This window comes from Xylocopa sonorina, chromosome 15, assembly GCF_050948175.1.
Source record: "Xylocopa sonorina isolate GNS202 chromosome 15, iyXylSono1_principal, whole genome shotgun sequence".
Classification (NCBI taxonomy): Eukaryota; Metazoa; Arthropoda; class Insecta; order Hymenoptera; family Apidae; genus Xylocopa; species Xylocopa sonorina.
Genome location: NC_135207.1, coordinates 5354324 through 5374151, shown reverse-complemented (window position 1 = coordinate 5374151; position 19828 = coordinate 5354324). Strand labels below are relative to the sequence as shown.

At 49.3% G+C, this 19828-nt stretch overlaps 1 protein-coding gene across 3 annotated transcripts in view; it reads right to left on the bottom strand.

Annotated features, from left to right (window-relative positions):
- The window catches only part of Nlg-4 (neuroligin 4), a 207424-nt gene extending 189416 nt beyond the window's left edge, over nucleotides 1-18008 (bottom strand). For all 3 annotated transcript variants that reach the window (XM_076907144.1, XM_076907147.1, XM_076907146.1), the window contains exons 1-3: nucleotides 17726-18008; nucleotides 16016-16495; nucleotides 14846-15021 (exon numbers count right to left, since the gene is read on the bottom strand). In XM_076907144.1, the coding sequence (XP_076763259.1) occupies nucleotides 14846-15021; nucleotides 16016-16263 (424 nt within the window). In that variant the 5' untranslated portion in view covers nucleotides 16264-16495; nucleotides 17726-18008. The remainder of the gene's footprint in view (nucleotides 1-14845; nucleotides 15022-16015; nucleotides 16496-17725) is intronic.
- Nucleotides 18009-19828: the final 1820 nt, after the last annotated feature.

Genomic DNA, 19828 nt, shown 5'->3' with positions numbered 1-19828 from the left:
ACGAATGGACTTTTGCTCTTTTCAGGAGCAATGGGACTCCGCCCTCTTGCTGATACTCGCGCGCTGGTACTCGCAGCGACCGATCCCACTTGTTTCCTGCTGGTTCTGCGCTTGACTATCTGAAATACGGTACCGCACCACACCTACTCCCTTGCAGGGTATAACTATTGTCCAGCAACGATGCGGTATCGCTTGTCCGTCGCGTGAAATCGTCAGACCCTGGGCTGATCAATTTCACCAGCTTTCGGATCGATTTACACGGTTAAATCCAGTGGCGAGTGCTGGCCAACGCTCGCTGCTTCAATCGACGACCATGGCGCGAGGCGTTACTAAGTGGAACACGCGCAAGGACGAGTCAAAACTTTTTCGCAGCCTTCCTAAGTACTCGAAACAGTTGCCAACGCGATACAGCGCCGCGCTGGTCTCCGCTTCTCCAGTGGAAGAGGGTGGAAACGCCGGTGGAGTAAGACGGGACCGGCAGGAAGGCGGAAAACAAAGTGCACGGAGTCTAGAACGCCGATGGAGAACGAGCAGTAGAGGGCTTTCTAGACTGGCTGTCTGGCGGTGAGGCGGCGAAGGGAGACTGGATACTTCGCGGAGGGCGCAAAAGCTCGGGGAGATTGTCGTCGTCGGGACGTCCTGTTGCCTCTCGCGATTTCGCGTTGCCTAGTTGAGAACGGTTTACTCCTACGTCGATGTCTGTCGACGACTGTTCCTAACTTTGATAATTAGCCAGCCGATTACTGGGTGAAACGAGGCTGTTCGATGGCTGCAGCGATCAGGGGGATGAAAAAAGTTTCGTCTGTTCGTTCGAGCTTGCTGACTCGCGACTAAGAGGTGAAATCTTCGTGGTCTCGTGAGATTCTGTTGAACACGGCGGTTAACTGATTGCAAACTTGTATCAGGAAGATGTGTTTCATAAACAGCGAAGCTGGTTATATTTCGGAGTTTCCGGGGAACTTAATACAGCACTTGGTCGCGCGTTGGGGCGTTGGAGCCCGGCCAAAGAGGACCGATCGCTACTGGCAAAGATGCTACGGCTTGGAAATTGGAAGCCTGGAACTTATCGTTTTATTTACATCGCCAGCTTCGTTTCAACGAGCATTATTCAAATTCTTTTGTTCCGGGCGCTGACAGGGAACGCGGCGGGATACGTCCGCCAATGGGAACGAGGGAGCCAGAGAATTTACGCGGCGATGTTTGTCGCACGACCGCGCGATAAATCGCAGGGAGATGATTGCGTGCGAATCGTTGCGCCGTACAATTCTTAATAGTCATCGAGATTGCAAAATCTACGCGAATTTAACGAACTTGAATACCACGCGTTCTAATAATCCCCCTGTAACAACCGAGTCTCGCGTGATTTAATCGACGACAGGCATGAGACGGTTGAATCGAAGAGGGAAACTCATTCCGTAAGCCTTAATTTATAGCGTCCAGTCGCCTAACACGTACAATACGTGTTCAACAACAGCGCACGCGAAGATTTCGGTTCCGTCGTGACGTGAATTGAATTCCTGCCGCTGGAAGTGCACGTGTGCCGACGAGAAAGCATCCCGTGCACGTTAAGACGTGTCCCTTCAACGATAGCGAGCGCTATAAATTCGAGGCTCCCAAGGGCTGGACATCGCGGACGATTTTAACCCTAGATTCGCTTGCCCGTCCCCCCATCGTGAAGCCGGGATTTTCTTTTGTGCCGCGTGACAGCATATATCAGTAAATAAGTGGCTGACGTGACCGAGCGCGCTTCCGTTCCACGCGGACGGGCGAAATACGAGGCACGTATGTCGGGGGACGTTGCTAAAGCGTACACTGGCGTGACTTTTTTTCGCGAGAAGGGTAACCAAAATTTCAGCGGACAGACGAAGATCAGTCGTGGCGTTTCTGACAGTTTCAACGCCGCTCTGTTTCCATCAATTTAACCACGACTAATGGTATTTCACTGTACGCGATATTCAAGCCTGCTCAGCGTGGTCCTGGTTCGATTCTTCTGATCAGAATTTATAGAAAGAGACCACATCGAGGTGCAACGCTCAAGCAAGAACTACATCGTTGATACGATAAATTCCACAACTACATCGCGGATAATTAACGAATTAACTTTGGTACACGTTTACGAGCGAGGATCCATTTAACGTTCCAGCCAGGGGTATTAACAATGTCACTTCGTCCTCTGTAGCAACTCGAGATGTAGTTGCCGAAAAACTACAGGACACTTGGTGTTTCCCTAATTAAATGTATCCCTCGAGCTAGGCGAGCGTTGCGCGATAAAAACAGCTGCAAACAAGCGCATTCTATATTAAGTTCGTTACACCCGCCCGCGAAGCAACAAAGTCGGGTTTCGACGCGCGTGAAGGGAAACTGAGGAACATCCACACCGGAACAGGCGGTACGTTCGCGTGTAACGCGACGCGTCCGCCATTTAACGCGGCGTCAATGCGCTCGCTACCCGGTGGAAACGAAAAAAAAAAGAGGAGAAACGCGCGTCCGCTCGCCTGAAATGTCTCTCCTCCTTCGAGATCGATATTGTAACGGACTAAAGACCCGCTGTTTTTTTCCCACCCCTCTCGCGAGGCAGCGGGAAAAGACGAGAACGCTCGCTCGCAGCGAAAAACCCGAGACCTCGATTCGATGCGGAGAAGCTGATTGATCGACCAGGAATCCGTGGATAACCGAAGACGTTCCTAGGATGATAGATCGTTCCAACAGTCGTGGATTTTGTCGATCGTTTTCTCGCCCGCTCGATCAATCTGATCGAAGAATAAAGCACTTAAGACTGGCTGAACTGAAAGAGATAAAGCCTCGTTCACGGATGGACGTGGTAGGGGGGGGGGGGGGGGGGAGAGGCTCGTTTGCATAATCGTTGCTCGTGTCTTCGTCTGGAAACGGGGTGGAACGAAGGGGCTGCGAAAAGGTACGAAACGAGACGGCGGGCGAACGTCTGTCGACGATGGCTCATTGTTTCTGGCTGCTTTCACTATCGTTCTTTCAACTCTGCCGACTGCTCGGGAACACCCCTTTCGTTTCGCTGCTGGGGGTTGCGCGACACACACGAATCGGCCGTTGGTCCGTGACAAACGAGGGATTATGGGATACGTCGAGGAACGCTGGAAAGTTGGCCCATCGCGTCTGACTAGCAACGAAGATCGACGTCCGCGAGAAGCACAATATCTTGCGATATCGGGTGGGTTTTGATACTTGGATTTGTAGAACTTCTGAGTCGATCCTTCGAGCGCTCGTTTGGACAAAGGTGGCGAGCAGCAAGCAGTAAATTAAATATTTTATGGATTCCTCGAAGTAGACGCGGACTCCTTGCAATTTTACACCCCCTTTCGACTAACGAGAGCGTTCAACCCTCTTTCGGCCCAGACTGGCCTGAAACCCTCTTCGTTCCTCGCGTCCAAATGCCTCTGGCATCGTTGTTCCTTCTTTTCCTTCTTCGCCTTTCACGCCAGCCCTGAAACGTCGCCATTTTTCTCCTCACTTTTGTATCTTTTCAGACCACTTCAATGGTACTTCTGGTTCAACATCTATTACAGATGGACCGTACAATTTTTCGTGGTCAGTGTCCAGCGATGGTTCAAGTAAAATTAATCATTCTCGTTTAACTTCGATTAATTTGTAATTCGTGCTGTCGAGGGTGAACGATCGCGTTCAACGCAATATCGAATGGAGAATTATAGGCAAAAAGTTGCGTGGCAACGTGAGCGTTGATTTTAATTGGCCAGGGAACGAAAGTTCCTTTCCTTTTAAATCGAGGTAGACAGGTTCGGGTAGTAAAGTTTGTTGCGGAGCGAATTGGGACGTGAATATTAGCTGGAATTTTTCGGCTCCCTCTTTCAGCCCCGCTTCGCCGGCTCCCGGTAGCATAATCGTGGTTGAAATTAAGGCGAAGATATTGGTTTTAATCCACCGCAGGATACTGCGGTTTCCGTCTCGGAAACAGAGGTGGAAACTCGTTAAGCTCGCGCCGATATTAAATCGACCGCACGATTGTGAAATTAATTAACCGTAATACAACAGACAGTCCCGGGGAATCCAGCAACCCCGCGCGAACATAAGTCAAATTAAATTACACCGTTTCGTATATCCCATCGATCTTGCGCAGCTTCAATTTCCATGAAACGACCGCGCCAGCCAGATAAATGTAATTTGTTTTCAAGTTTAAATACCAAATCGCGGGCACCGGCGACGGTTCGTAAAAGTCGCGCGCAACGAGATTCCGTTCCACTTTTGTGCCGGAGAAATATGCGGCAACCGCGTCGCCCACCCTCGAAACCCGGGGTCGCGTTTCAATTGAACAACCCCCGTACACGATGCGCGTGCCACCGCGACACGTTACGCGAATGCACGGTCTGGCTGCGATCCCCCCCTTTTTTTTTTAACGCGCAAACTGCTACGCGATTGTTTTATACACGCGACAACCCCTCCTCTTCGTTCGCCGGGGTGGCGAACATCTGCATAGAAGGCCGCGCGTCAAACGAATCGTACGGGCCAGCGTATCGTTTTCACGAGCTTACGTATCGGATGCCAGTAAGCGGAATTTTCACAACCCCTGCCATGTCTGAGTGTGCATGGGGTTGTTTTACTTCACTGGCGTATACTGTGATCGTTAATTCTTCAAGCTTAAGAGAAAGTTCGAAACTTTGGATTTTTTAAAGATCTTCTACGTAATAATAAACTTGATTTTTGAAGACGTTCCTCTTTCAGAGAAATGGATGCAGTCGTATAAAGTAAAACTAGCTTATTTCTAATTTTATCAGATCCTCCGTTCATTTATACCACGCGAGGCGTTAAAAATACAATAACAACCCGGCGAATCGATATATCTGTTCTGTAACGGGTCTACGCAAACCGCCCCCTGCAAACTTAAAATACCCATCGTTTTCCAGCCTGCACACCACCTTTCAACTAATTAAACTTCCCCCCCAACCAATGGACGTACGTCCTACAACGAGTCCCGATAATCATTCCGTTGGCGATCGATGGCGCGCCCAACGACCGAGCCAGGGGTTAACACACCCTTGTCGATGCACAAGTGCAAACTTGAGGGATTGTCGTGTAAGCTGGTTAAGTGTAACGAGGTTTCGAGCAGCCCCTCGAAGAAATTTAATTATCAGCCGGGGGAAGACAATAACGACTTACCACGACGATGGATGCCGAACCTTGCGGCACAGGGGGATGAAGCGACCGTCGACGAGCGTCGTTTTTCTCGCGTTTAAAGCGCTAATTAATTGCTAATCTCGGGGCTGATTGGGAAAAATTCGCGATGGAAGAGATTATCGGCGAATTCACGAACGAACGATCAGACTTCGATATCCGCTATTCGTTCGCTGGGACGACAACGTGTCCTCTCGGTTGACGAAATCTATCATTTCCCCTAATTAATCCGCGCGATCGGGGCGCGCGTCGACGGGTTTTACACAGGACCAGGATGGAAAAGTGCGGCTGGTGTGAGGCTGTCGCGAATGCATCGCGGTTAAACGCGCCGCTGCGACCGAAGTACTGTATCCTGCTTGAGTTATGACGCCATTAGGAGCAGAATGATTGTGCGCAGCCACGAGTTTCCGGCTGAGGTGTAATTAAGAGCTGCCGATCGAGGTGTCGGTTTCGAGAGGACGGAGGTTCGCCGGGGAGGCCGCGTGATTGATTATCGCGTACTCGGCGCTGCAACCCGTTCTTTTCTTGTTTCTTTCATTTGGCTCTCTGCAGCGACCGCTTTCGTATATTGCCACGAAATCCCGTGTCACCAGCTTCCGTGTACGCTCGTCGATGGATATTCGTTGAACGTGCCCGTATGATGGAGTGCAGCGAATTTCTTCGTTCGTTCGATCAGCCCCTTACCATTTCACTCGATTAATAACAAAAAAGACTGATTCTCTGATATAATCTAAGGAACAGACATTTCGCATGGATTTACGAAAAAAATGTTTAACATTTGGACCAATTACCTTAATGGGGAATCCTTCCTACTTTTCATTACACATGTTATAATAATTTCGTTGTAGGCTCATGGTGTTCGTAATTTGAAATGTGTATGAGAAAAATACACGTTACTTCAGTTTCCAGAAAAATTAAGTTAATAGAATAAACACGATCGTGTTTGAAATATAATAATTAGATAATGGTAAATGTAAAGGATTTGCCTTGTTGAATATATCGTTTCAGAAATTCTGTGGAAAATCTCGATATTGTAGATTTTCTGTAATACTTTTTTTTCATAAATATACGTTGATATGAAACTTTATCTGGTACTGTTCAGTGATCGAAAAGTTCCTAAATAATTGAAGCTGATGTTGCGACTGACTCGAATGTACCCCAGATTATTCAGGCCCGCGTTATGTCATACCTGGTCGACGAAGTTCGAAGGGTTAGTGGTAAGCGAAGTTACCCAGGAAGAAATCTCGAGCGTCACTATAACTCTCGCGATCGACGGTTACGATCGACGGCGCGCTTTTACCGTGCCGCTCTTAATCAAAATGTCCAACTTTTTTCCCCATATGTTCAGCGCGAGCCAAGTGGCCGTCGAAAGGCCGCGATTCCGGACAATTCCGAGTGGAAGTTCAGTTCTGGGGGAATCGTGAAAGAGGTAGAGGCATCGGGCAACGATCGATGACATTCTATTCTAGCCGGTCATAATTCAGCTGGCCGGCCGGCGAACTTCTCCAACTTAGATTAGCGATTCAATTTGGCCCGGCGGTAAATCATCTTCAAAATCGTTTTTTAATCGGGACAGCGTGTAACTTGCGAGACGGCGCGCCGCTGCGCCTCCCCAGCCCCGTTACCCTCGACGTTCTCTGCCAATCTTCTGACTCGTCGACTTCCCAGATTTAATACCACCAGCGGAAACGACGAACGGACGCTTGTAATTGTCCAGACGATGTGTCAGAGATATGAAAATTTCCGCCGTTTGTTCGTACTAATTTCGCATCGCGAACCCCGTTTCCGCTGCTTGTTCGTCGAGAGTCAGATCGTGGTGCTCGCGCTGCTGCGGGGGTTTAAGTAACAGCGGTGGAATAAGGGAAAACAATTTACGGTAGATACACGCCGCGCAGAATTCCTTTGAGGTCCAACTAAATCTGGTTTATGGTGACATTCTGTTCTTCGTTCAAAGACCAACACTGTCGAAATGTGGTGCCCGCGAAAGAATGCGGATGGAGGCTACCAAAGAGAACTCTGGCATTCAGACTTAAGCCTTGTTGAATCCTGTGTCGTCATGCAGTCATGCTAAAGTGCAGGTTCTGAAACGAATTTCTGACATTCCGTCGCTAGACTGTTCAACGATCGAGCGTCTAACCGATGGAAGAAATCGTTTTAATTTCTTTTACTCCGTTTGTCTCGCGGAACGAGAGCGAAGGGCGATTTTCGAATGATCGACGACTTCGTAGCTACACACGGAGGGTAGCGTTTCAGCAACGCTGCTGTCATAAATAAATTTATCTGTCCGTAATGCTACCTGGCGACAGTATCGATCGCCACGGCTCAGAAACAACGGACTCGTAATTACCGGTTTGCTTCTGCTTGCCGGCTAAATCGCCACGATAATTCTCGGCTGTCGTTCGCGAGCATATAGACACGCGGTGGCGCTCTCGCCCTAAGTGGACCATAAGCGACGAGAGTTTTACGTCGCCATCGACCGCCACGTTGCTCTGTAATCCGCGAAACAGCTCTGCAACCGACGAGACCCGCGTTTCAGCGAAATCTCGGCAGCGTGTTTAAAACAGAAGCGCGCACGGTTGCGAGGGGCAAATTTTTCCAGGTTCGAACGACGTTCCTGGCCGCGTCTTGGGGCAAGAATTATGCGATGGCGAAAATTGAACTCGAGAGATTCCACGGCTGGTTGAAACGCGACTTTGGATTAAATAAATGTTGGATTCCCACGGAGTGAATTACGTCGCGAAGTAAGTTACAAACTCGGTGGCGTGGCGTGAAACGTAACTCGAGGAGCGTCAGCGAACAGTCATACATTTCGCCGCTTTCTACGGCGAATTGAACGTATCGCCAGTGCCTGATAAGAATACGAACATCGCACCGGTTGTCTCGTCCCTGATTTGTTTGCCAGTTGAGTATCGTCGAGCGCGGAGAGGCGGTAATTCCAGAAATTTCCATTGTACGAACGGGATAAAGACACGCTCGTCGCGTTTCCTTTTCTTCCGGCTGGGGTGAAAGTCGAGAGGGGATGGCGAAGGCGGTGGAGCAACGGGTTCGATATGAAATAATACTTGTCCCGCGGACTGACGATCTTTCGCTCTTTCTTTCCCCGGCGAAAAGTGGCGGCAGCTACGGGCAAAGGGGGAAAAGTTAAGGAGGGAAAGAAGATAAGGACAGCGTTCACTTTGTGAAACGTAATTCGTATTCCAAGTGCGAGGCAACCGTTCACCTGCTGCCGGCTGGAGGCCTTTGATGTCTCCCTCTCCACTCGGCCTCTTTTCTCTCTCGTTAAGGCACAGCACGTGTCGCGGGTCGCCGTTTCTTTCCGCGGCCGTGATTAATTGAAACGACACCTTCGCGGGCTAATGAGGTAACGACGTTCCACTGGCCGCAAATTCGCGCTGACACTTTTCGCGGCATACATCGATGCATCGCTAAGGAAACTAACTATTTGTTTAATTTTTTAATTTCAGTCACATTCTACTGTGCTGGTTTGGATCGTTTTGCAACTGACAACGAGTACACGATAATCACTGCACTCATTTGATATGATATGTAACACAACAGTATCAAACATTCTCGATCTTCCTCACGCTCGGCTTTCAAATCACTACTCTATCCTTACAGTATTCTAATTTCAGCTTCCACAGTTTCCTCAAGTTCCAAAGAAGAACGAGAGAGAAGGAGAATCGTTCATAAAGATCCAGAAGAGCCCAGCTACGCCCAACATACGCTTCCTTCCTCTATCGAACTTTTTCCAATCGTTCTCCAGCAGGAATAAATCCATCGCAGCCCCTCGTAAGCCCGACAGAGCCACCACCAACACCCCTGCTAAAAACGCGGGAGCGAGTCGCGAGAAGGCGCGCGGGAAATACAAATGGTGCTTGATCATCGTCTGACATTAAGCGGATCCGGGATCAGCGATATAAAGGGCTCGCCCCCGTCTGAACACTGACGGCCACTTTATCTTTCGTTCACCCGGGGATGAACAAATAATTTCACGGACGGCGGCGCCTCTCAGGAGGAAATTCACGCCCGGCGGCCGCCTATTTTGGATCGTCGATCCTTCGACGAATTCCGGCCACTTTTGCGGATTCGATCATTAGCCGGGAGGATTGAGAGAGGAGCTCGTCGTCCTTTGCTCCTCAGGGAGCATGAGATCGCAGTTTCTCGCCGTGAGACTCGCGAATTCAGGCGTCCGTGTGATTGCGAGCCTCTTTCGCTCGGTCTCCTTCGATCGGTTTGTCGCTCTGTCTCTGTCCGCGTCCAGGAAAGTTCAAGAACGAAGAGATACGACCCGCCTCGCGTTAAGCGGGCTCGAACTTTCGCCTGGTTTTCCATTAGGCTCGAGCCTCGAATACGATTCCCAGGGAACAATGAAAGTTTAGTGTATCTGTTAACGCCACGGTTCTTGATGGCTGTTTGAATAATCCTTATCGCAGCTCGAACGAGCGATTGTTATGCAGTCTTGCTCAGAAGCTGGGATATGAATTAGTTCAGATTTTGGATCGTAAGAGATGGGTGCTCGGTTGGCTCAGAATTATTTAAGCGAAGAATTTAATCGTCCCTAATTCTTTCGAGTGATACGCGGTGATAAACGTTCGACATATCGCGTTAAACATCGACCATCTGCTGTTGAGTACGACCGCGAAGTTACCAAAATATGCGGAATCCGATTTACTACCCTCAGAGCGCGCTAATCCGTAATCTGGAATTCGTGGTTACGTAACTGGCGCTCGAAGATCGAATGGTTTACTTTCGAGGATGACTGGCTGTTCCTGCTGATCGTTGGAAATAGGAATAACGGAGACATTGTTAATTAACGGAATGCGTTCTCCTTCACTTTATTAATCACGAACGAACGCGATGGCCAGCAATTCTCTGGCGTGATGTAATATTATTTCCGAATGGAGGGCGCGTTGAAATAGTTACTGGAATTAGTTGAGTTATTTGTTGGCTAGTCTCGCGATAACTAATGAACAGTCGACGAAATTGATTTAATGCCTCGTCTGCGCGATGAACGCTGGAACATATCTGAAGCGAACGGTTTCGAGCAGTGGAAATTGGAAGTTATTATATTAGATATTGGAAACTGCGGCAGTTTATCATTTTATTGTGCCCCGTGTAACATCGAATTTGTAGAAGACGATCGGCGCAGAGTGTGAGTAATCGACGCGGTTCGTTAAGAGCGCCCTTTGATCCGATTCTACGGCCTGAGTCATTAGCAGAGTTGATCAATCGTGGCAAGAAAAGAGTAGAATCGTTAACTTTCCCTTTCGATCGACCGGTTCGAACGCGTTAACACTCTCTACACTCTTTCTGTGGCCAGAGCAATCAATCCTTACTTCAAGTTACACACGGTGCGTCCGTGTGTTTGATCAAGGGCGATTCAACGAAGTGGTTGAGGCAAAGAAAGAAAAGGACGTGGAGCGCTCAAACCTGACGCGTCACGTACTCAAACACGCGAGGTAATAGAGTTTACAATAGACTTGCTTCTACGGTAGATTAACCGTGAAACTATTCAGAGACCGGCTGAACGATACTTCTTTTCTGTCTCCCGGCTCAAAAAGAATACGCGGCAGGCACCGACGAGAATTGAAAGGAGTCAGCTGGACTGAATTCGAAAGCTCGCGCACAAGTCGAGCCGTGTGAAATATTCAGGGAATTCTCTTGGTTTCTCTCGCGTTTGATGGCTCTGCCACTCCTCGCTGTCTTAGAATTTCATCTCGACGATGGCTGTCTTCCCTTTATTTTTACATTGATACACACGCTGAAGTAATATCTAACATAAAAACAACGATCACCTATCTTGAGCGTTCAATTATGCTAGCTTCCTGAGAAAAATATAAGTTATCGAAAATTCGATGGCACTCTTGCAGAATTCTCCCCTTGTGGTTTGCGTGAAATCAATAAACGGAAAGGCTCGAAGAGCGTCCTCGACCGTTCCTGTAATAAGTGGACGAAAATACTCAATAAGAGGGAACCCAGCCACCGTAAAGAGCGTACAATATGTCACGTCGTCCCAAGCGCGTTGACATCCACGTTTTCTTAACACCCCTGCTACCAGTCACGTCATTCGGTCTCGTTTTACGAGCGCCTCGGCTAGGAACCCCTTCCGCAGACCTGACAGTCACCACTTTCAATGCAAATCCACATAGAACGTCCCACCCGTCATTCCAGCTAACTTGATGCAAGAAGACGGGTGAACCAGCGGGACAGCCACTCGTCAATAATCCCAAGAATTCATTTTCAATTTGGCGACGTGCTCCGGCTAGACGTGCTCTTGATTGGCTGACAGAGTGTCATGCAGCCACGAGGCGTCTCTAGCGAGGGACAACGCGTTCGGTTCTCAATGCGTGTCGTTTAGGAACAGACTGTTAAACACGTGTAATGCTACTGTGGTACAGCACAGTGCCTTCTTGACCCCTGACAGAATCAATTCCCCGATTGCTGATCTCCGTTAACGCAACTACCGGCCTAATCCATTCCGTTGATCACCAGTCGCGACCAGGTTCTACGTGAATCCACGAACACATCCTTGCGTTCGAGTATTTACGCTCTGTTCGACGTGAATAAAGTGAAAGAATAGAATTTCATGAGGCACGATGACGATAAAATCAACCGTCTGTTCGGTGGGTTCGTGAATTCGCTGGCTATCCGCGATGCGTCGTTATTATAGATTGTGGCACGTGGCATAACCAGAGCGGAATGTTAAAAGCTTACAACGACGGCTCTTTCGCTGTCACTGAATTTCCCGCCGATCTGTATGCGTCGTCCTGTTTGTAAACAGCCCAGTGCATGGCTGCTGCATTATTAAACAGAAGAGCTGGATAGGAAATTGTTTCGGTGCCGCGCATCTCTTTACGCGGACCGTCGCTTGACCGTCTTGCTGAAGTAACAGGATTTCGTTCCTGCGTTATTCTATCGATCATACGGTGAGAACAGTCGAGAGAGAGAGAGAGAGAGAGAGAGAGAGAGAGAGAGAGAGAGAGCGAGAGAGAGAGAGAGAGAGAGAAAGAGAATCGTGGAGCTGGTGTCCCGTTCCAAAACTAGAACATCGATGGCAGGAAAGCTGATGCCACTGAAGGAGGCTGACAAGGAGACGTCTGAAATACAAAATTCCTTTTGATACGTAGATAAAAGTGTATTGCCTGCAGCGTACCGTGTGATTGGATTAGACGGAAGTCTGAGGGGGAAAAATCCCTCGTCACCTAAAGGAAATCAATTTTAAAATGCTTTCAAGGAATTCAATAATTGAGGTATCGACAAAATCCTGCGCTACATAGCGGAGGATACAGCTTCACTTTTAAATCGATAGGAATTTTTTTATTTTAAACATTCCGATCCTCCTCAGCGACCGATATCCTAAAATACTTACCGAAATCCTTTCTCTCCCCTACTTTTTCCATTCAATAAATACCTATAGAAAATTCCCTAATTTATGAACGTCTCGTGACGACGCATCCCCTTGGAAGATTATTCTATTATTATACTCATTATCGACGAGCAGACCAATCGATGTACGACTAATTGAAGAGGCTCGCAGAGCAGCTGGAGAACGGTGGCAACGATGGTCCCGGCGTTCAAACTACTTTTCGATCGTGGAACATGAGTGGCCGCGACAGGATCGAGGATATCCGCGACAGTTTCGCATTCTGGACAGCTGCCCCGACAGCGGGTAGTCACGCTCGCGCGCAGACTTGCAGAGTAGCGTGTTCTGGTTTCCTATTCCGGCTTACATTTACGTCTGCACGATGTTTCATTGTCGAAACGCGAACACGGAGGCCGCGATACACGAAAGAGATGAAAACGGTTTGACCTGGATACGGGAGAGGAACGGGTCGGACCGGTGAACATCCGATATACGCGAGAGAGCCTATACCCGCTCGACGTCCCTTTCTTCCGGCCACGTTGCCGTTTAACCCCTCGCGTCTCCTCGACGTACGCCATTTTTTTTTTTTCACTCCCCCGCTCAGGACCCGCGCAACGGGTAGTCCAGCGTTCGTCGAAGCGTCATACCAGTTCTTTCGCGTGAATGCTGGCCCGCGTTGTCCCTACTCGACGATGGAAATGGAACCGTTTCTATACGTCGAACTCGGCTCGATTTTCCGGGGCGATGCAGCAGTTTGTCCAGCGGCTAGTAACACGGCGCAGACGATCGCGGTGGCGATGTTTCGCGAACTAGTTGCTTAACCATCGAGCGAATACCGTAGTGACCGTTCGCATGCTCGAACCGCGAGCAGTTCTCTGAATAATGCACCGTTCAAGTCACGTTGCGAGTTACATAATTGAATAGACTTGAATGTTACAGTATTCTAACCAAATCCGCCATTAATAGATCGCCAGAGTAACGGCGGTTCGTTGATACGTAATTTTCAGGAAGAATGGCACTCCAACGGTTCGCCGGCTGACGTTGTACGATCGAAATATTTCGAGATTGATGTATAATTCGAGGCGACGGTTCCTGAGGAACCGCAGGAGCGCAAACGTGCACGCGTATCTCGCAAGAAAATGTCGCGGCGCAGCCATCGCCTTGGCCGTTCAATTTCCGGCCTGGGAGAGGGTGCGAGAAAACCGAGGGTAACGCGGACGGCGAGTTCAAGACGGTGTGGGAAAAAGTAAAATTTCCTCCTTCGCGCGCGGAGAACGCCGTGATGTACTATTATTGAAACCGTTCCTCTGTCTGCTCGGTGCACGCGGCGCGAGGAAAGTAAAATCGCGTGAGAAACTCGAGGAAACGGTTGTAAACGGTTTGATGGAGGGTTCACCGCGGCGATGGAAACGTTTCACGTATTTTCGGGCCTCTTCTACGCGGTAAGGTTAGCATGGGACCGTAGCTACCCCTCGTGGGAAGCGAACACGGAGTTGTTTCTCCTGGCGGAGCCAATTCGTCGGAGTTAGGCGAGCACCTTTTAAGGGACATTCTCACGGCTCAAAGAAGCCGCGTCAATGAGCGAGCAACTTGTAACAAAGTGCCAGAGAGAAGTTATGTTTAACTTTTGCACTCGAAACCCAGCTTTGTCTGTTTTCATTACGTTTACCGGATATTGCGTGGAGTTGGACGCTGGCGGAAAGGAAGTTGGAAAGTTGCGACGGTTGGGGGAGAGGCCACCGTCGAGTTGCTTGAGCATTCAATATCGACGAGTGTGCTTAATATTGAAACGGCGCGTTTGTTCGCGATTGTTTCGCGCATAAAGTGGATTCCCAGAGTCCCCGGCTCATTTATAATTCCCTCCACCGCCGTGGCATCTTTGTTCGAAACCGTGAATAATTTTTCGCCAAGTGGCCCCCTCAATGGAACGATCTACCGCGAGTCAACCGAGCTTTTCAGGAAATTTACTAAACAACCACCGGACTTTCCATGGCACGCTGAGATGAGTTATATACCCTACATTAAACCGTACGAAACGATCGTTTCTTATAGAATTTATATCAACCGCGTAACGATCTCTGTACACTATCGAGGGATATAATTCACGTTGGTTAAGAATGAAATGGCCTGAAACCACTTTCCCAGCATTCTATCCCGTCCCGAATACTATTGTGAAATATCGCCCAATGACTCTTCGATCATTTATATCGCGCGTACGTGTACCCACCACCTAGCCTCGAAACGAATCACGCGTCGACAGCTCGATCTCGCGACCTCGTTACGTCGAACGCTTTATAATGAAAACGGCCCAAGATTACTCACCCATGGCTGGCGCGTAGATGTTCAGGTAGAGACAGTCCTCGCTCTGGTTGCGTAGGTGAGGCAGCAACCTCTTCAAGTACTCCAGCCGGCCTTTCGGCATGCGGTCCAACGCTTCCTGCTCATTCGAAATGTCGGGCAGCTTTTGGGGACAGACTGGACTGACCGTATCCGATAATCTGCAAAGGGTACCACGGTTCAGTCGATTCGTGTGGGATGTAACTAACGAGTCGTATGCTCGAGCTGGTGATTATTCGATGATAGACTTTCAATCGAACAGTGATTATCGGTTTCATTACTATTTATCGGAGTGAAGTAATGTATGGAGATTAAGGTGGTAGTTGTGTTTGAGTTTTTGCTAGCGCGAAGCGAGAAGCGTGCTGTTGGAAGATTAGAAATCGCTGGTTCCAACGAAATATTCTAACGCGTATATTCGAGAATTTCGATGGTCTGAGAGTCTCACATTCCGCGTTCGTTTTTCTTAGTCTTCTTACGAACGGACAATAGTGGTAGAACATCGAGAAATTGTTTCGCCAACGTTCAACTGAATTTCGCGTACACGTCTCTGTATATTCTTAACAGGGTTGCGCAGAATGACAGGCTGGTGCGCATGAAAAGGCACGCGAGTACCAGGCCGAATACTTGGACGAATTTCGAAGGAGTAGCTTGACATAACTCGAGGGAAGTATGCCAGGGTAAAATACGCTCGAGGATGTGCGGATTAAAAGAGTCCTGGCTCGTGGAATACTTCTTGGGATACAAATCTTTCATAAAATCATCTGCTCGAATTTCAATGCCAATACAAATAAAATTTCAATCGAATATTTTAGGGATGACACGCAGACATTAATCTATCCGACTCTAAAACAGTATCAAACAAGATATACATTACTATGAACTCTTCCCAGGATTCAGATGTACTACAGTCACCCCTAAAATATATCTTGCTTGTTGCGAGACACTCCATATATCACCACCCTACGAGTCGTGCCTCTGTTCGCTCGCGACACAGCTGTTCATTGCCGAGTAATCTCGTCGCGCCACCCTAAACATCCATTTCGCGTTCGTCGTTCCCCATCGAAAGGATGATCGCAAGGATCGAGGCATAGATCGAAGGGTGGTGCCACGCGAGAGTTGCTGGAAGACGAGTCATCAACCGCTCCCTTCGCTCACCTGACTCCTTCCCACGGGCTGGCTGTCCTGGTCGGCGAAAATCTGTTACCACCGACCGGTGGGGTGGCATACGGTATCCCGAGGTAGACGTCGATTGGCTTGAGGAACTTGGTGTACTCGAAGGACCGTATAACCCCCTGCACCTCGCCGTACCGTGTTTGAACGATCCGTGGATTGAGCTTGCTCTTGATCGAGAGCGAGAGGGTGGGCGGCGCAATCAGACAGACGAGAATCAGGAAGAGTTCCATCTTGCTCCTCTCCGACCCTACCCCTGTCGCGCGTCTCCGCCACGATTACCCCCTGTGCGGCCCACGCGCGCGCGCACACACACACAGAACACCCGCGCACAGACACCACCGTCGAGCCGCACGCGGCTCCTCGCAATCGCTATCGATCACCTGTCCCCGCGACGATCGCTCTTCATTTAGGCCTGTTCGAGCGCTAACTGCGCGCCACCACGACGCAGGCTTGCGGTTTTCTCTGAAATTTCACGAACGACCGGTTCAGACGTCGCGTCGCGCTCGCGCTCGCTGTTACCCGCTGCTGTCGCTCGCCAAGTCGCGTTCAATGATCGATACTATATCGCGAGTTCCGGTCGCGAAGGTTCATCATACGCGTCGCGGTTCGAACGTACGCGATTAGCTGCCCTTCCATGGAATCAACGAATATCCTTTTCAAAATTGGCAAACATCTGAACGAAAATGTTGATAACGAGGCTCGGATAGAACCCAGAAAGTCTCTGATTCGTGAAATCGGTATGAAATAGTCGAAGGACGCAATGTTAGCCTCCAAGATGGTGAGAGTGAAACGATATCGTTTCGTTCGAAACCATTCTTGTTCTGGACACGGAGCGGTGTCCCAATTTCGAGGCGTCTATTTCCTCGGGATAAGGGAGCGAAGGCTGCCGGGTCGGCAGATACAGGGAAGCAGGTTCGATCTTCCGCAGGACGCCCGCCGCGTCTCCTAATTGAACGATCTTAATTCCTGTTGATCGCGATGAATATTTAACAGGGTCGTAAATCAGGCGGAAATCAATCCGATATCGATCGTGGCACGAGACTAAGAGGTTCGATAAGACGACGGAAAGTGGCCCGAGGCGAGGATAGACCGAGCGTACTCGTACATGGAACCATTATGGAAATCAGTACTTATCAGTAGGAGGGTGGATAGGGGCGGAGGCCGCGGAGTTCAGTGTCGTCTAACGGGTGGGATGGTGGATCACGTGCTCTTCGTCATCGGCGCGCTCGCAGCCAAGAGAGCAGGAAGAAGGAGATAAGCTGTTTCAGCCGTACGGCTTTCGCCAGTGGTACGAGCGGCGCTTATCAGCGGCGCTCGAATCTTTCTAGGAGAATCTATCTGGGAAGATTTTCGACGGTACCGTGGGATATCTAGAAGCTTCTTGAAACGAGCCCAGGGATTTCGAAAACGGCGTCATCGAATTCGATCATCGCTTCCACGTAGTTGAAGCCGCCGTCTTCTAGCGATATAGGTCAACGTTCTTCGTCCAAGGGGTCGGACGTAGCTTTGATTTAGGATCCTAACGTTGGTCTGCTTCGACTGACGTCAACCAAACGTTACTTTCGATCAAGCAGATTCCGTAGAACCGTGAAACTGACACGAAAATTCGGTGAAAACGTGGACTATAATCCGGTATGGAGACAAGGGGAGGAAAAATTGACAATACTTTTTGTTGCGATTAGGAACGCTTACCATCAGACCCGATCATTGAGTTTAATTAACATCCAGGCGAAATTGGCAGGAACAGCAAGGCGAGCAACGACGCGGGCTTACGAACCTTCCTCGAGCATCTTAGCAAATGCCTCGCGATCGATCGCCTAATTCTCCGATCTTAGCCCCATTATTGGTTTCTACGCGTGCAACTGCACTCGAGGCGGATGAGGATCGCGGAAACACCGATACGTCGCGTTACGGGATTTCATTTATACGCTTATATAACAATGTCCTCTCGATAAGCACTCCGCAAGGTTCTTGCAATCGATCAACCAATCTCCTCTTTTTTTTTTTTGGTTTTTATATCGAGACGAGATTGTAGACAATTTTCAGGATGGATGGCGGTGAGAGATCGGTTTCTGGATGCTCAGCAAGTCCTGAAACAGAAAAAGACAGGCGTATTAATAACATGAACGTTTCTAATAAAAATTTCTACGGAAGTTTGCGGGTGGGGTTCTATAATATTTGTATGCAAACGGAAACATCTCTCATCGAATTAGAGGATGGAGGAACGGCTCGAGAGAACCTCCTCGCGTCTCTAATATGTTAGCTCCGGCCAGAGTAAAGGAAAAGAAGAGCCATGGGAGTAAACACGACTGCGTTGGATGAAAAAGATCATAAAAGTAGCCGCGTCTTTCATGGTATCGCGAAAGGATCCAGTCGATGCTGTACATTCCCCCGTTTCAATATCGTAAGGCTCCCTCGCTCGATGGGTCTAGCGTGAAACGTAGGTAGTTCCGTGATTCAAACGCGTAAAACTATACGGCTGTATCTCTTCTATAACCGAGGATCGAGATAAGGAAAACATCGAGAAATGGATCGAAAGCCTATTCAAACAGCAACGTTGAATCTGAACATTGATCGTTCAAGGCACGAGCTTAGAAGAAGGTCCTTTCTTTCGACAAAGACGATCCATTTCTGATCAATGGTCGATATTCCAGCAATCGACGTAGATAATTGACGTAACAGTAAGTGGAAACAATTGCCAACTAGAATGACTCTTAATTATCTTCTCGCTCTACCGCTCTCGCAGAAGAGTTCAACGAGCGAAATAAATCTCACCTCTCCTCAGAAATTAACGCGTCCGCGAGGATCGTGGATTGGACTTGATTCTTCCTCGCAATCAAAGAAATTTTTCTCACGAAACTTGGCTGAACTGGGTCGCTCGATCGTTCCAATTTGCTTCGCTTTAATGCTCGTCTCGCTCCCCCCTCGAATTTCCATTATTACGATCGAGTTGTTCGAGCCGATTCCTCGCTAACCTTCGCCGCGAGGCAGGCCAAGGTGAAACCCGGCTCTCGATGGCCACGTTCCCTTCGCCCATTGTCCCGCTCGGCTCGCCATTGTTCGCGCACGCGAGCCTGCTTACCACGCGCGAAGAATGGAAGACGAGCCCCCCGCAACGCGGACAACAGGCCGCTGGTTTCGCGTTCAATTAGCACCGTTAAACAGACTAATCGAGGGAGTCGAACTGCGCGGTGCCTAACAGCCGCTGCTGGTATACCTATAGGGTGGCTCCACAGTCGATTGGACAACTACCCAATAAGTGACTCCGCGACGCGGAAATTATCGAACCGCCGTGGGCAAATGACGGGAGGCTGCGCTTGGAACCGTAACTGGATGGCTCTCTGGATCTACGTCGAGGCAATGGCGAGGGTAGACCAGGCAGAGTGCGCGTTAAATGAAAGCGGATGCGTCGTGCGCGTGTACCATCGCTTGCTCTTCCCCTGATCGTTTTAAACATTACCAACTCCACGGGAGATCTAACGAACGATTCGAAATAGAAGGAGAAACGCTGTTACTTGGAAAGAGCGAAAGAGAGCGGCGACGTAGCTGGGGAATAAAATAGTCGTTCGAGAAGACGCTTAGGGGATACGTAGCGAGGAATAGAACGTGGGAGCAGGTACTCGCGTGTGGTCAAACGAGCAGCAGAGCAGGTAGCTCATTAACCACGCCACACTCCATTACGCCGTTGATTATTCCATGCGAGGATAACCGAGTCGTGTAGTACACTCGTTCGCATACCAAGCGGCTGGACGCGTCACACGCTCGCGTTACGTGCTCGCATGTTGGCACGCGAGC